Genomic DNA, 18,045 nt, shown 5'->3' with positions numbered 1-18,045 from the left:
CCATATAAGATGTAGAAGTTACTTTCATAAAGTTTGAAAATAGGGTTGAAAAGAACAAAACTGACAGAACTTTTTCTCTTTATAGTATGATGCAAGTACATAAAATGACAATCACTTTCCTAAATAGCTTAAAACTGCATCCCTAGCAAACATAACTTGATAACTGGTTCCAAATGGAAAGGTGGAAGTGTTGCCAAGGATGCCACAAACCTGACAGACAGAAGTGAGAGCGCTCTCATAACCATAGTTCTTGCAAGGAGGACTTGGGCGGCAGCTGTCACTCTTCTTAGAGCCATAACACGGTCATGTGGATTTATTAGAGCAGCTGCTTGTTCTCCTAAGGTTATCCTGCCAGAAGAACTTTTTTCTATAGAGCCATGACAGCCTTGGAAATAATGATGATTTGCATCAGCGTTTGAAGAAAAACAAAACATTATCATATACTAATACGCGCAGAAGCAAATTTAGCCTAAGTTTGCAAATTACTCAATTTTCCAACATTTCATACATAAAGAACTATAGTGATAATGACTGAGAGGAAAATACACTCCTGAAATACACTCCATAATTTAGGTATTCCTTATTTTCAGAGATAGATGAGCACAACTTGACAATACTCAAGTTAACTTTAATTCCTCTGTTTCCCTCTTCCATTATAGGGGCCTACAAATTCAAATATTGATCTCACATTTCAATAGGATGGTCAGTTAAGTCCCAACTTAAATCCATGAATCCATCTTTGAGTTCTGCAAAACAGGCTACTGGCATCCATTGTAGGACTATGGTCACGGTTTTATCAGTAAATCAAAGCCTCGAGCCTTCTGCTGATATAAATGCCTCACACTCCTCTCTCTAGCCCCCCTCTAATAAAAGGACAATTTAGAACCTGTCTTCACTTCCTCACGGAGGGACCAGGCAGGAAACACTGTCAAAATGTTTCTGCACTGCCCCTATAAAATCACACCAAAGAGGGGGTATTTGTTCTTTGAATGAAACTCATTTCAAATTCACCTATTTGCATCAATGTTTCTTCCATACTGTTGGTGGCTGTCACCATTGCAACTGAAGCACCCAGAGGGTCACTGTCAGGGAACTGTACAGGTTCAGGTACAATACGTCGATCATTTAATCCAAGAGGTCCAGCCAGCAATTCAAACTCCTCTTCTCCTGTCAGCTTTTCATCTTCGTCTACATCTAACATATCCCAGTCTTCTAGAATTGGAGAAATATAATTAGACTTGGTTACAAAAGCTAAAATCTTAAGTAATTTCAATTAATTAAAAAAACAATACAGGGTATAAAATGTGGATTGTCATCTGCAACACAGCAGACTTAAAAACTCATCTCCTGATGTTGACACAGACACAACATACTAAATCACAAAAACAAAATCCCGCTCTTGCCCCTCTCCATTAAATTTGATCCTTTTTTCTACCACAGAGAAGTTTCATGGAAGATTCTCTGAAGCATCAAACTAGCTGTTTTTTTACAAACACAGAAATGAGAGGTCCTCACATCTAGCACAATACAACTTCAAAACCTGGAATACAGTGAAAAGCACAGACATACAGTTGTGCTTTAAATCATGATATCAGGTGCATATTCCAAAGGACTGAATAGTAAAGACAGGTACTAGAAATTTCTGCTCTTCATATTTATCAAAAAAGTATGCACGAGTTCTTAGGTCATAACTGTACACCCAGAGTTTTGCTTTTTCTTCCAGGGAGGGGGGTGTGTGTGGGGGTGTGGGAGAAAAAAGAAAAAGAAAAAGCACTATAATTGCAATTCAGTTATGCATTCCATTCACTTCCCAACCATTTACAGAGGATTCAACTTATATTTACTGATTCCTTCCACTCTATCTCACTCCCCATACTGTAGAATCTGAACACCTTTTATCTATTGGAAGATGGACTTGCTGTTAGGTTCTGGAACACTCATTTAGTCTTAAATGGACAAAGGTGGTAAATCATGCAATTGCGATCATACAAGCTACTGAAAGGCCCAGAATCAAAGAATCATCTGGGAAATGTTTTCTACAGTCAACAGTAATCATCTGTTTAAAGTGATAGCCATCCTCAGGACACTCTCAGCTACTACAAAGGTAGAAAAAGTAAGACTAAGCCTAACGGCAGACTTTTGAGACTCTAACTTATGCTAATTAACCTCTCCTACAAAGGCAGCTGAAGAAACGTATTTGAGCATAAAGGTTTGTATGTGCAGTTCTGGATATAACATCTACGCACAATACCTTATCACCCAACGTTAGGTATGTGCCGTTTCAGCCACTTAGATGAAAGACAGGGGGAAAAATGTCACTGATATTTTTTCCTATTTGAACGAAAAAAAAAACCCAAAACCAAACTACATCTAGTCTGAAGAAGATTTTAAAGTATACCTTCATGTACAGTTTCATGACAGGTTTATTTGCATGGAAGTACCTTTATGAAAGGTAAAACACTGTGCAAGTGCAAAGTATTTAATATCTTCACCAACTTGAAAACATACCTTCATAAACACTGTCTTGTTTACCTATTAAATCAGGAGCCTGGCCTTTGTACCTGTATGAAAAAATAACAAAGAAAAGAACTGAATGGCTCTAATATTTTACATATATGCCTAATAATTTTAAACTTGGTTTACTATTAGGTTACTTTACTGCTAGAACAATGTATATATGATTTCTGGAAATGTCTAGTAACAGAGAAATAAATAAAAGGGCTTCTAAAAGTGTCTGTGGAAGGGGGAAGAATTTTGCAGTACTAATGCGAGAAAGGCCCATAAAAAAAATACTGGAATTGTCAGACAAAATTGAAAAAGGAAGTTTCCAAAAGTCAACAAGAGTAGGCAACATGCCAAGAAATAATTCCTTGGTTTTCATTTAAAAAATAGAAATATCAAGACAACCTTTTTTCTAAATATGCCTTTGTTGAATACAGAGAATGATTTTAAGCCTCTGTTAAAATAAAGACAGACAAATACTGCTAGGAATTTTGATTTCTTCAATTAAATTCTTAAAATGCTGATGCTAGTGAACATTTTTAAGTTGTTTCCTTTCTTTACACAGAGTATTCCACTATCTTGTATTTCTGTACCTTTCAGAAGTTGATGTTTTAGATTTACTCTTCAGGGCTAAGTATTTCTCTCTGCAGATGCCGCACAATAAATAGTAAGGATTTCCGCTTCCACATTCACCACCAAACCATCCATCTACGTAAGAACCATTGCTACGATAGCCCTGGCGATTTGCACTACGACCACAGCCTGGGTGGTTTCTTTTCATGTGTTGATTGAAGCTGACAACACTGGATTCACACAGTTCACAAACCACTACTTCTTCTCTGTCTTCAGATTCACAAACATGCTGCATAGTAAGATTTGCACATGTTATTTGTACAGAATAAATATCTTCATATTAGATATAAAATATGCCAATATTCTTAGGTGGATGTTCCTGCCCATTTCTGTTACACACACAGAGTGATATTTACATAGTTAACTTGCACAAAAGCAAAGCAGAAATAGACAATTTATGACATAATGAAGAGCAAACCGTCTCAGAACAGGAAAAACATGCAGAAGTACAAGTTTCAGAGGATGAGATTTTCCTACTTCATTTCAGATCTGACTCAAAATTCTTGACAGTATAACTTTTCACACATAACTCTGCTAGTTCACATTCAATGCTGTCTTTAAGTTATCTGGTTCTCTTCAGAACTTCACTGAGACCAGATCCAACGAAGAAAAAAAGAATCCTTTTATTTCAGACAATCGGACTTTACATTTAGTGAGCAACAATAATTATCATTTGTGTCAATAAATTCCGAGGTTTTGTCTGAATATTAAGTTCATTTTTCTATAATTACATTTCTGTCCTAAGTCAGTAACCTCATCATAATATCCCAATGAAACAAGCTCTTTGAAAAATTCAATATGCATCCTGAAACTTGCTTCCATATCAGAGTCAGGTAACATCGTAATTAGGAGACAAAAGCTTAAACTTGTGGGTTGCTTGCCTAATTTGACATGGATAATCCAAAGTTTAACAAGCTGCTGTTATCATATTTCTTTTCCACCTCAAACGTATTTTTAGTTGGCTATACAACAACTGAGTGAGGATTGTCACCATACCCTTCCCAGAAAATGAAATACATGACATGACTAAATTGAGAAAAAACTGATTTAAATGCAAATTATATTGCTACAAATCAGATGATATTACTATTATTATTTTAAATAGAACAAACATTTACAACTGTGTTTGTTATCCCACACAGCTGAGCAATCTGGAACACCTACTTGATTTCTAAGTGATATCATCAAAACGACAACTATACTAGTTCTGTTCTCATCTTTTCATGTACACATAGAAGTGCAGAGCAAGAAACACAAGAAAGCACTGTTCTTATTCTAAAAGTGAAGCTACAGAATAAAGAACATTTTAAGCATTGCTGGCATTTAGTAAGATATTTTCACACAGGCTATAAGCATATGCGTGTTACTTCCAATTTAAAAATACGAACATGCAAAAAGCAGTAAGTTAAAGCAGCCCCCGCTGCAGTCACACACACCCAGGTAGGCCAATCCAATACCTCTGGGATCCACATTCCCAGAATATCATTATCACTAGCCAGGTCCTGCCCAAACATAGCTTCCATTGCTTCATCGTCCAGGTCAATTTCCAACTCCTCATCCAAGTTGAAGTCATAAAGTGCCCCCGGATCTTGCTGCAAAGATATCCCTTCTCTTCGACTCTGATTCCTGTGGGCCTGTACAGAGCGGTATAATCCCGCTCAAGTGGAAAAAGAAGAAAGAAAAAAAAAAAAAGGAAAGTAGTACTTTTATTTTGCATATAATAAAGATGACTGTACTTTCAACTTCCTTTTTCTTTGTTTTTAACTCTTCTGCTAAACACAATCTACTTTTTACCACATAAAACACTTGAGTTAAATATACACTGATACACATATGTGAAGGAGAGTTTTGTAACTTTCATACTAAGTACGAATCCCCCTCCTCTTCATTCACTGGATAAGCAAAGACCTTGGAAGTCTTTCAGTGTACTTACCAGCACGCGCTAGCAATGTTCGGGCAGCTAAATCAAATTTATGTCTTCTTGTTACAGCTGACCGACTTCTAGAAGGAGGTCCACTTGCAGAAGCTGCATTATCCACATGATCCATATTATCAGGACTACAAGAATTTGTAATTTACAGGTAAATAAAACCAAGTTTTAAACAGCCACAAACAGTAAGTAAGAAAAAAATACTAAGATCGTATTTATTGGCTTTTTTTTTTTTTCTTTCACAGAATGAAAAAAAGGGAATTGGGAATTCAAGAATTTTCAGTTCCACTACAGCACATACTTGCTGTCTTTTTGACTGTGAGATTTACCTCAAACAAATTACTTGCAGCAATGTCAACACCTATGCGATGCCTCCATGGTGCCTAAGCATTGCAGAAATTTCGGGAGAGCACTCATTTTATGCTGTCAATGTTAACTACAGCTCGAACTAGGTTTCTTCTCCTTTTTAAAAGAAATAAAATCAACATTTCTGTTGTTGCTGCCTCAGTCATTCCCCCTTTTGCCCAAAATCTTCTGCAAAACATAAATTTACTCAGTAACACTTGTTGCTTAGTTTATTTCTCCCAACTGAAATCTGCGAGTTCTCTATGAAATGACAGTTTACCTGGGACAAAGTAATTGAGGAAAACTTAAAAATTAGTATCTCAGGAGGATCAAGGAATCTGAACAAAAGCGTTCTCAAAATACATGTTGTAATTGTCATCCTCCCTATTAACAAAAAAGCTGGTATGATTCCTAATAGGCGTCTTTTAAAAAATATAACCACTACTTTTAGGATTAAAAACAAAAGAAAAACAACCACCTTTCCTCCTTGTTTAATAGATAGCTTAGATCTAAGGTTGTGAAGGTGACTGAGAACATAAACTTCAATTCAGTTTCATCCTCTCTGGACAAACCAAGAATTCATTTAAAAAGAAAAATGTAGACAAATACCTGTTCATGAATACACCGAAAAAACCCCACCAAACTCCAATGAAATTTGGCTTTATTACTAGGTCTTTTAGGTAAAATGTAAGCTATATGCCCTCATTTTTTTCATTCCTCCTTCCTCTTTTTATTTTGAAGGAAGGATGCTCAGTTACATTCTTCCCCAGTTCTGTGCACAAACAGTATTGGAAACTACATATACCATGCACACCTAATTTAACTACATCTTTGCTTTTACTCATGTGGTAACAAAATACAAAAGTGGCATTACAAAGTAATGTTCTGTCAGCAAGAATGAACTTGTGAGATTTTCAGTTTTGGCAACAGATTACAAACAGTTAGAAGAAAACTACATTTTACCTTTCACTAAAGCCTTCCTCCATTTCAGTGGCATCAGCAGAAGGGATATCACCTGGTGACTGTAAATAACAATGATCACCAGATTTTCCACCACTTCCAGAGACTATTGTCCCATGTCGAGAATCTGCAGTCCCTTCTGGCTGGGGCTCTTCATCATCTTCGTTTCCAGGGTGCTCTATCATCCACATGGCCAGCACTGTGATATTCTGTGCATCTGCTTCTCCTCTGGCACCTGAAAGCAGGAAAATAACACTTTAGAATTTTATTATATCATTGATGGTGAAAAAACCTCAAATTTTTCCCCCAAAATGGTTATAGAACTTAAAAATTAAGTATTCCATTGGAAAAAAGTGTTTCATATTTATCTAGTTTTTCAGTTTAAATGGATATTACAGTTATAGATTACCTGTAGCTTCCATAGCTTTTGCAATTTGCCTGAGGGAGAACCCCATTTCTAACAATGGAACAGCAATGGCAGGAGGAGGCGGCGATGTTGAAAGTCGGCTGCTTGGATCAGACAAAGCTTAAGACAGAAAACATTAAATGTAAAGTGCATAAATCTTTCTTTAGTGTTACTTTGCTAGACCTTACTTTGATATATTAGCTTCAAATAAAGGAGTAATTGCCCTTAACATCTTGCCTCTCTACTACTTTCCACAAAGAAAGATACTTTCTGTAATGAAACCAGATGGTGTTCATTCTTATTGGCAATATACAAATTATGTAAGCCTCTGTTTAATCAATTAAGACACTAATGATATTTAAAGAACTATTTCTTTTAAGATATTTCTAAGAGGTTTATTTCCTTTTAAAACTCTATCAAATTATCTACTTGATTTACATTTAGGTAGACTAGATAAAGATAGCCTTGTCCAAGTCATCTAGATTCCCAAATGTTATGAGATCACATCAATACCCATTTGTCTTAAGGCACAGAAAGACACCTCAACTAAGCTAGTGACAGATATGTGAAAAATCCCTTTACAGACGATGGCTATATTTCTGTCCAAAGAGTCTTTCAAGGGACTCTAAAAAGGTCAGTTACTGCCCAAAACCCACAGTTTCCTTATCATTTGCCGTAAAAGTGAGGTCTGATCAATGAAGGCATCAACAATATACTAACAAACACTGTTGTAAAGACAGTATCATGACTAGAAGCAAGTCACCTCTTCAAAAAAAAAAAAAAAAAAAAAAAAAAAGAAAAGACGATGTGAAACTGAGCAGACAAGTTGCTATGCAACAAATGAAACAGCTAAAAGACCCAACTAATAGCATGGATAGAAGAGCAAGAATAAAAAGGAATTTTAAAGCATGGACTTTGTTTCTCAGCACTGAGTGTAAAATCTGGAGAATATACTTTAACTCAGTCTCTTCTATTCATTTAATACAAAACACATACATATGGACCTGCATTATTCTTTTTGGTATTATCTCCTTTGCATCGCAATACTCATTTGTGCTCTTTAGAAGCTCAAGATTCTCACGCAATGATTTGCTTAGCCTCCTAGCTATTCCATTCTGTATGTAAGCTGGAATAGAGCAAGTTTCTGTTTTGAGTAATACAGTGCAGGCAGTAATAAAACTTCTATGAACAGAAGCCTCCCATTACCTTCACATGACTCCAGACACCAGCGTGAGGAGCCCAGTTGGACAGCCCTTTCTATCTCATTAAACAAGATTAATTGGAAGGAGCTATACTGGCATATGTATCATAAAATAACACCAGTTCTTGTTTTCTGCATGGTATATGATCTAATAAAAGCTAGAAAATTAGTGCACTGAACAGTGGCACACAACCAAGGAAACAAACCCAAATTCGATTAACATTTTGAAGTAATTACCAATAATACTGCATTCTCGTTTTATACATGTAGTTTGTAATCCATTCCACAGCTTTTAAAAACTCATTTCTTTTACTTGATAAAGTCTACAGCTAGACAACCTACAGCTTTTTTGTCCTAAGATAGTCATTGAAAGTTTTTCAACAATGCTTTGTATGTTAGGTTGCATCCAAAAGAAACCCTGTTGGTTTTCAATGTCCTAAAAAACTACACTGAACTTCTGCAAATTTACTAACTTGTCCACATTTCTATCTATATTGACTACAAGTTTACCTGTACGATTGGCAGGCCTCGCAGACTGGGAATCAGGAGAAGTCAAACTTTGTCTCCTTCCAACTTCATCTGAGGGAGATGTTGGCAAAGAAGATATTGGAGGAGTCTGAGCACGTCGTGCTGGAAGTACAGTTGTAGTAGGATAACTGGAGAACATTTGCCTTTAAAAAAGAACAATATACATTTATGTTAAAAAGAGCTATGCTGAAAAAGGTCTGACACAAGAAATACATCAAATTAGAGTGCACTTGGCAAGTCATACTTGCTGTAAGCAACTGAGTTTCGTAAGGGTAAGGCGCAATACGTATATTAGGGCGGGCATAAAAACTGTGTTGGAACAGCTCATTCCTACCACCTTTGCCTGGAAAGTTAAATTCTCAAGTATGCACCTAAAAAACCCCCTCATAGACCAAGAGCTGTCCTAGGACATAAAAGAGAAGTAAACAGTCTACCCATTTCCCCACTTTGTTCAGATCTCAGCCTGACTAATAAATCAGGTGAGTATTTTACTTTCTGTCCTGGTAATAGGACGTTCTTCTGGCTTTTGTCAAATTCTATCTGCAAAACCTCCAAGAGCAGAGGTCAGATATATCAACAGAATTAATAAACTTAGAATATGACTATTCAATGTAAAGCAGATATCCTTCTACATCACAAATAGCCTCTACAGATAAACTAGCTTTATCTTACTTCCATTTCAGTATGTGAGGGTAGGTTGAAACGAGGTCTTAGCTTGCAGGATGTCACCTACAAACTAAGACCTACTGTAGTTTGAGAATCAGCAACTATTTGTTAAAAATACAGAATGTCAGAGATTTTTAATTTAAACTATTTCATATAAACATGAGAACTGAAGGACAACATAATGAAGGTGTTTTCTCCTGTCTTGAAGAATTCAGATGTTACATATATATACACACAGTGCATATTAAAAGCTTCGCAGATTTTTATTTCTAGTAACACACGTCCTGCAAGGGAAAGTAATGAATTAAACTCTGTCCTCTGCAGAGGCAGTTCTTGACAGTAAATACAAACGTAAACATTTTCAAAGGCTTAGACAGCTGAAGACATGTATTGTATGTAAACCACACAACTGGTTCCCAACACCCACAAAATCATATATATGCTGAAAATAAAGATATTTTACCTAAGAAGACTGAGAGGCATAACACCAGGTGATTCTGAAGCTGGAACTGTTTCAGTATCAGTTACTGGAGTAGTAGCAGTGGTAGTATCCTCCAGAGAGCTGCTCATGAAAGATGTCGTGCTAGAAGCAGAAGGGCTGGTTGTAACTGGTGTTTGGGCTTGCTGAGACTGATCACCTTCTTCTACTTGCTGATCTACTTCTGCAACAGAAAAAGGGACATTGCAGGAACATTAATATAGTTGTGTAGAGCAAAATAGTAGCTGTGGCTAAACTTTCAAACATAACTATCACTATGTAAAATTCCCCCCAAAGAAAGGGGTGTGCAGAAATGCACAAATACAAATACTTCTGCCAACAACTCATGGATTTATACAAAGAAATCAGTCTATCAGCTCTTGCTGTTGTCATACCGATACAAGGTAAATAGTAAACAAGTCTTTCCAGATGATAACAGAAGCCATTTCCTTGGTTAGATCTTATGGTATTTAGATTTATGATTGTAACAGCTAGGATTATTCTCTTAGGCAAAAGGTAAAGAAGTCTCAGATATGGAAATATTAACTATAAAGCTATCTTTAACTCAGCTGTGTAAGTAACAGATTTTTCAAGGGGTTTTTTTTGTTGGTTTAGAAGTCCTTAAGATAGTAAAGAACCAGATAGCACAGTAATTAGCTTTAATATTTCAGATATTTTTTCATTGTTTAAACTGATTAAAGTCGTTTCCCTGAAGTCGTAGACTGTAATACACATATTTTTAAGACAAAAAGGAATGACACACATTTTCCCTTCAGCTTCTGTTAGTGCAGTGCCAAATAGTTCAGAAAAAAAAAACAGAAAACAAAACCCCAAAACCAAAACCCAACTGATTTAGAGATTTTCACAGACAGAAACACAGGTTACTTATGCCCTGAACATACACATGCTCAACATCATCTGTTAACACGACTGCATACAATCACACTTAACAACAGTGAACTAACTGTACAATAATCACATCACATACAAAACCTTCTCACAAGTATATAAAGAACTGCTTGTTTTTTAAAGACAAATGAGAAACTTTTATATTTCTGATTGACTGATATGCATTAACTTTTTATTAAAATAGGGAATTGGGGATGAGGCAAAAAAAAAAAAAATCAGTATTATACCTACAAAATGGTAAAATATATTTGTAAACTTTCTCTGTCCAATTAAGATTCCTCCGAAGTATAACCACTACAGAACTACAAGATCATGTTATTTGTATTATCATTGTTACTATTAATAGAAATAATAATAATTAAAAAATTAGCACTATACTTCCATAATTTTGAAAATGTACCTTGTTTAAGTCTGCCACCAAACTGATCCTCCAGCAGCCCATGAACCACTAATTTGTAGATCATGGCTTGTGCTCGTTCCAAATCTGCCAGTCCTAGAGCTCTTTTAATCGGTGAACGCATGACTGCCCGTTTCACCATGTGTCGCATCAGAAACTGCAAGGCAGCACGCATTTCAACATCTTCATGAACAACTGGAGAACTAGCACAATCAGAGTTGTGACCATTTTCTGCCAGGACTTTTGGTATTAACAGTAGTTCAGCATATTTACTACAACTAAGAAGAACACTAAGTGACTTCATAGCACCAAGATAAAGGTAAGAGAGCTGTACTGCTCTGATTTCTGACTGCACTATATCATGATTTCTTGGAGTATGTTCATGATTCTTCTTTCTTCCTTCAGCAGGTTGGTGTTGGGATTCCATACCTAGTGTTGATGGTTCTAAAGAAAAGGAAGCAATTTCATTTTCTGACTTAGAGCTTGTAGTGCTATGTCCTTTGTTATCATCAGCACTTTGTCCTAATCGTATATCTGATCCCACATCACCCTCCGTTTTCTGGTCCACTTCCCCTTTATCTTCAGATTCATGTCTGTGTTTTTTCTCATGTCTCTTGGTGCTCTGCTTTCCCATATCTTCATGAATACCAGTCAGATAGGTAAGATCCAGCAACACAGTAGCTGTCAGTCCACGAAATCTTGCAACATCAAAAGGCAGTGGTTCGCAGGGTTCCAGATTATACAATGGGGTATCACTAGGCGACCAAAAAGTTGGGAAGCTTTAATAAAGATCAGAATGACACAGGAAAAAGCAAGTGAGGGAGAGACAGGAGGAAAGTACAGGAAATAATGTAGGCAAATTAAGATGTAAAATATATTTAATAAAATAAACAAACCAATTCTAAAAATTAAATGTAAACAGGGGAAAATGAGGTTATGATCAGAAAATGGGGAGATATGGTATCAGAGCAAAGGCAACAAAGCATGCACAGGTTTTCAAACAACAAGCATTAAAACCCAGAAGCATCACAGAAGCTATCAATTCTGTTCTGACAGAGGTTTCTGCTGTATTATTCAGAAATATGCAACAGACTTCTACTAAGAAAAACTACCTTAAGCCAAATTTTACCATCATACCTGAGCTAAATTTGTGAATAGGCATAAAAGCTTAGAAAGAAAACACTCCTCAACTTTTTTCACATTAAGGAAAAGCTTTGATTGACCTCACATTCCTGTTCAACTATTCATCACAAGGAGGACACAACTGATGACTTATGATAATTCCGTCTCTGGTTATGTCAGGACAGATTACCTAGAGAGGACAGTGACTTTTTAAAAACAGGGGTCAGAAAACCCAACAGACACACGTAATATATGTCTGTCTATGTGTCCATCTACACTCAGTGACAATTTTTTGTAATATTTAGGACTGTTACACTTGACTAATTTTCACTCTAAGCAGGATAAAACTTCACCAGCCTATATTCCATACATCCAGCAGATAAAGGACTTCTAAATCTTCCTTTCATTATCCCAAAATGTTTTCCCACCTTATAATATAAACTTCTACCTAAAAGCAACAGCAAGCTTTACCCTGGTTTTAATTAAGGAGGTACATTCTGAGCTTAATTCAACGCATTACCAAGAGCTTGCCTATGTTCAAGCGCTGTACCACTTCACTCAAATAATATTTCAAATTATTTTAAGGGCTCACTTACTTTAAAGCTATACTGTCGCATGGGCATACTTGAAAGAATTTATATCTGGAACTAAATTTGACAATCAATTGCACTTCAATATATTTAGTTAAAGTGACAACAGCCTTTGCATAAAGACAAAATAGGCATAATGTTGCAACAGTTCTAAGAGGTCAACTGACCTCAGCTGTTTCAGAACGTAATTGTAACTGGTGGCAAAAAAAATGACTGCTCAGTTTCTCCAGAAGATTACGGTTCAACTACAGCCAGAAGGAGTTTAAGACATTCAGTGAATCAAATATTTTCCACACAAAAACACAGGCAATTCCTGAAAGAGCACCAGATTGCCCAGAGAAGCCACTAGTTTAATTTCAGAGTTTCCTTCCAAGTGCCCTCCCTTTGAGGGCACGTCTGCAAGACAGGTGGAAAAAGGAGTATCTCCTTCCAGCCTCCTCCCTAATTCTCACCATCATCTGCAGAAAACTCCGGAGTGTTAACATCTAATACAGGGGCATTCCTTTCATTCCTTTAGCTCTCTAAGGCAGGTCAGAGAATGAACAAACACTACTTGGAAGCAGCATTAATTTGAATACCATCATCCAACCCACCATTAAGAAGGGAATGACAATGCAGCAGAGACACCTGTTCTCAACTCTGGTAAACCGAATCAGGTCTCTCTTCACAACCAGGTTCACCATTTACAGCCAAAGCGTGCACTAACCCCCAGCAAAAATCCGCGTTCTTTACAAACATAACCAAGAAGCTGTAAGTAAATTAAGACAAGTAATAATGTTTTAATTAGCCAATACATACCAATTCTAAAACAAGCAATGCTCATTTCAAATCTAGGAAAACTGGCAAGCTCCCAACTCTGAAACCTAGAGGCCACATCTAAGAAGTCTAATGATGCTCATCAATTCAAAACTACCAAATTTATTTTGATATACAAGATATTTAATTATTAGATAGCACGAAAATTTAACTCATAATATTTGTTTGTTTTTGAAAGCCAAATTTTGAAGTCTAAGCTTAAAATAATTGATCAGCATGATTCTAATGCATAACGTATGTTACTTCTGAAGATTTCCAGGCACAAAATACCACTAGATTGTGAAAAGTGTAGGAAATCAGCATACTATACCTGATAGTAATCTCGGCTTCATCCCACTGGACCTTGGCAGAAGTACTGCCTTCCTTCACTACTCCAAGCAAGGTGGCGTGACGTCCAGTTTGCTTGTGTACACATCGACCTCCAACCCTAAGCCCAGCATCAACTCCACCAATTACTGCTAGAACAGGCCACACTTCCACACAGAGCATCTTCAGCTGCAGTTCTGAAAGGTCAGCCAGGCCATGCCTACTGTGTTTGCTTTTCTCCTCCTCCTTATTTTCTTTCTCCTCTCTCATCTCATTCTCTTCTCGACTTTGAATTGAGCGACTTTTCTTCAGCTTTTGGCCTGCTTCTTTAAGACAGGTTTTGATTTTATTCAGTCTTTCCATCATTTTTTTATTGATGCAGTGTGTCCAACGGTCTGTGCGATGAAGGATACGAATGAGCTGGATAGTGGCTTCTGCCAGCACTGCAGCAACAGGACTACAGATGGGGTCACCAGGCAGCAAATCTCTTGGTGTACCACGCATCTGCATATCACAGATTTTCACCTAAGTGTTTAAAGAGAACAGTTTAAAAGTTATCTTCTCAACGTACCTGAAGAAGCTCATTTTATAAATACAGGAGTCTCTGGCTGCATAGAAAAAATTACTAGCATTGTCTTTTTTTTGCTTGGGATCCCCAGGAAATCCACCTTAACAATGATCAAAACCTGCACCCCTTCAAACTCAAGGATGCTGAAATTACAACAGTTCATGGTTTCTCACATAAAACTACCTGGAATTCCTAATACTACAGTCTCCCTGGTTTCTGGGGAATGCAATTTTGTGCGTAGACCATTAAGTCTGTAAATCAATTCTAAATAATAAAATACATTTTAAATTTACAATAGATTGCACGATATAGGAATTTATGAAATGCTACAGTCTAGCTACTGTGCAAGTAATGTAGTGCTACGTACATCATAAACCAAAATGAATAATCAGTGACGTTTTCAGCACTTGTTAGCCACCACACCCACCCCCCGAAAAATCCAACATCCATAACATTGACACAGAGGAGAACGGAAGGGAAAGGATGAACTTATGACTTATTGTTGAGGATTAACCCTGTAAGGCAGCTAAGCCCCACACAGCCATTTGATCACCCCCTCACCCCCAGCAGGATGGGGAAGAGAATCAGAAGGGAAAAAGTGAGAAAACTCACAGGTTGAGATAAAGAAAGTTTCATAAATAAAAGAGAAAACAAAGACAAAATAAAAGAAAACAAAGAAAAACAAGTGATGCAAAGTACAATCGCTCACCATCAGCTGACCGATGCCCAGACAGTCCCTGAGCAACAGAAACCCCTGGCAAACTTCCCTGCAGTTTTATTGCTGTGCATGATGTTATATCGCATGGAATACCCCTTTGGTCACTTTAAGTGAGCTGACTGGCTGCACTCCCTCCCAGCCTCTTGCCCACCCCCAACCTACTTGCTGGGTCGGACAGAGTCAGAAACCGAGAAAAAGCCTTGATGCTGTGTAAACACTCTTCAGCAATAGCTAAAACACTGTGCATTATCAACACTGTTTGGTCATAAATCCAAAACATAGCACCATACAGGCTGTTATGAAGAACATTGACTACCCCAGCCAACACCAGTACACCTATGCATTTAAGTTACCTTTTCTCCTGGATTACTGCTATAGAACATAACGCAAGGGTATAACTCTGCTGCATCCACATCTTCAAAAGCTAGTTTTGGCTCCTAGTTAAAAAACAAAACAAAAAACCCCACACTCAGAACACTTTAGCAAGCAAAATATGAAATGTGACAAAGTTATACCTGTATTACAATCCTTGTAAATACTGAAACTGCCATGTGTCTTAACTACCATGCTTAGCTTTATATAAAATATCCATGCCAAATTACTGTGGCAAAAAACAGCAAAAAAGCAATTAATGTTAAATACCTCTCCATTTTTACCAAAGGAAATAGTCCTTGCTTCCATATCTAATACGCATGTGATAAAATCTCCTTGGGTAAAGCTGGACAGAGTCAAAGTTTGTTCTCCATTGTGATAAAGGTTACCACTATAGGCTCTATATAGCCACATATCTGAGGTAGTGCGATGGTTAAAATCATGTACGGGCCAGCGTGAAACTCCTACACATGTGCCTTCATTGCCTCGATTCTCCTTCACAATGTAGAACTAGCAGGCAAGACAAAACAAACAAACAGAGGAAAAAGTCAAGAATATACATTTTAACACAATACAGCAATGAAAATCTACCTTACACATATTTATGTATACTTTTAACTGATCTACTCAGAAGCTTTTAATAAATAAAAAATAATAAGCTAATAAGCTAAAATCATGTTCTACATCTAAAATGACATCTTGATGTATAAGGTCAGTCATTAACAAGTCATTTAAACTTACCCTACTAGTAATTAAGAAAACCATATATAAATACACAAAGAAGTTAGGGTTTTTTCCGGATTCAAAACATACACACCCAGAAGTTGGGTTACAAGTGCTAAAAGTAATATTACAGAAATAAATAATCTTTACTCCTCATGTTCGCACTGAATGATTTAAACAGATTCAAGTAAAAAAACAGAAGTAAAAGTATTATGCTCAAAGATGGTACTAACAAGGACTACAACTGTGTCTGTATCTATATTCCTAAAAAAAATACCACTCCAGATGATGTATTAAAAGCTGGTCTTGTCAGTCCCACAGGCTGATACGCCTTTTAGTAAGACAACAGTATGTTTTGTGAAGTGTTTTTCTAAAGAAAAAAATAAAAATCTACATATTTCAGTAGGTAACTTTTGCAAGACAATGCACATTCGTGCTGACTGTGGATCTTAGGAACAAGTACCATCACCTCTACAAATACACAACATGTATTCAGAGTCTGTGTACTGAAATACCCCAATGGCAGTGCTGAAAAGCAGTCACAAACTCTTCACTTTGGTTTGAAAATCAGAAAGTGACAGAATCATTTAGTTTGGAAAAGACCCTTAAGATCACTGGGTCCAGCTGTAAACCTAACACTGCCAAAATGTTACTTATTCAAGAATGGTGTCATAAAGCAAAAAACACAGGTAGCTGTTGTTTATAAATCAGAGTATATTTCCAAAACAAAGTAAGAGAAGTTAAGAAATACACTTTTATGCAACCTACCTTCCACTGGTAACACCCCGAAGTAACTCCAGTAGATGCTAAACCATATCCTTTACCTCCACTTCCATGAGTTAGAATCTGCCCATTCTCCACTATGCAGCACTGAGCCTTCTCAGGGTCAAAGGACACTTCCTGTATGGGAAGATTCTCATCTTCATCTTCAGACTCTCCTTGCTTCTATCAGAAATAGGACAAAATATTTGTGGTAAATATAACTCAGCTGCATTCAGTCAAGAGAGAAAGTAAAAGCATCATTACCTGTAGCTTCATTTCTTGTTCCTTCTCCTTTATTTGAATCGCATGTTTAGCCTGAGCTATTGGAGTCTCCCACATGCAGTCAGACAGAAGTGAGAATAATCGTTCAACAACCTGGTGTATTAGAATATAATTCAGATCATTTTAAATCCAAGATGAGGACAAGAAATAATACTATATTGTTTCACTTTGCTTTGCAGGTATAAACGTCAAAATGTTTAGTGCTCTTAGATAAGCAAATATCTACACTGAGCCTTCACTTGATTTGGGTTCTGAACAAACCTATGAAACATTTTCAAGTTTAATGAGACTTTTTGAAGAAACAGGTGTAAAAGCTTATAACAAAATATAAAGACCTGAGCCATTTGATCATCTTCCACACCAGATTCACAAGCAGGTAATACAGCTTCTAGTACATGAAGTGCAAGAAGTCTAGTCCTCAAATTGCCAACCAAGGGAACTCCTAAAAATGGAACAATATGTGAATAATCTGGAAGTGACTTCTGCAACAGGCACACACCTTTGATGCCAGCTGCATGCCACCAGTGCACAGTTCCCCAAAGTGTAACTTGTGTACATCTACTGAAGTTGGTTTTAGTTGTTCGCTATGTAACACATGTTCTAACAGGACCTATTTTTAGGAACTGCACTACAGAAATGCAAGTAACCACTGAGCACATTTTGAAAAAATCATACCTGAGCAACACTTCTGAGAAGCAATGTTAAGAAGTACTTCTGTCCACTTTGGAGATGCCATTTTTGACTGAATTGCTTTTGAAGACACAACTCTACGTAGGAAAACAAGGAAGTCTCCCAAGTGCAATTCTGCTGCATGTTGCTTTCGGAGGGCAG

The 18,045-nt window shown here is 36.9% G+C and overlaps 1 protein-coding gene across 1 annotated transcript in view; it reads right to left on the bottom strand.

Moving 5' to 3' along the window:
• HERC1 (HECT and RLD domain containing E3 ubiquitin protein ligase family member 1) overlaps positions 1-18,045 on the bottom strand; it is an 86,865-nt gene that overhangs the window by 26,420 nt on the left and 42,400 nt on the right. Inside the window, exons 30-47 of the mRNA XM_009816356.2 lie at positions 17,890-18,045; positions 17,550-17,656; positions 17,197-17,307; positions 16,939-17,115; positions 15,718-15,957; positions 15,429-15,512; positions 13,794-14,314; positions 10,959-11,734; positions 9,635-9,833; positions 8,488-8,648; positions 6,780-6,896; positions 6,374-6,605; positions 5,069-5,193; positions 4,572-4,792; positions 3,096-3,364; positions 2,509-2,561; positions 1,012-1,212; positions 211-385 (exon numbers count right to left, since the gene is read on the bottom strand). Coding sequence (XP_009814658.2) covers positions 211-385; positions 1,012-1,212; positions 2,509-2,561; positions 3,096-3,364; positions 4,572-4,792; positions 5,069-5,193; positions 6,374-6,605; positions 6,780-6,896; positions 8,488-8,648; positions 9,635-9,833; positions 10,959-11,734; positions 13,794-14,314; positions 15,429-15,512; positions 15,718-15,957; positions 16,939-17,115; positions 17,197-17,307; positions 17,550-17,656; positions 17,890-18,045 — 3,925 coding nt within the window. The remainder of the gene's footprint in view (positions 1-210; positions 386-1,011; positions 1,213-2,508; positions 2,562-3,095; positions 3,365-4,571; positions 4,793-5,068; positions 5,194-6,373; positions 6,606-6,779; positions 6,897-8,487; positions 8,649-9,634; positions 9,834-10,958; positions 11,735-13,793; positions 14,315-15,428; positions 15,513-15,717; positions 15,958-16,938; positions 17,116-17,196; positions 17,308-17,549; positions 17,657-17,889) is intronic.

Source organism: Gavia stellata, chromosome 13 (assembly GCF_030936135.1).
Source record: "Gavia stellata isolate bGavSte3 chromosome 13, bGavSte3.hap2, whole genome shotgun sequence".
NCBI classification, from domain to species: domain Eukaryota; kingdom Metazoa; phylum Chordata; class Aves; order Gaviiformes; family Gaviidae; genus Gavia; species Gavia stellata.
The sequence above is the reverse complement of the archived record's forward strand: the minus strand, read 5'-3'. Positions and strand labels throughout refer to the sequence as shown.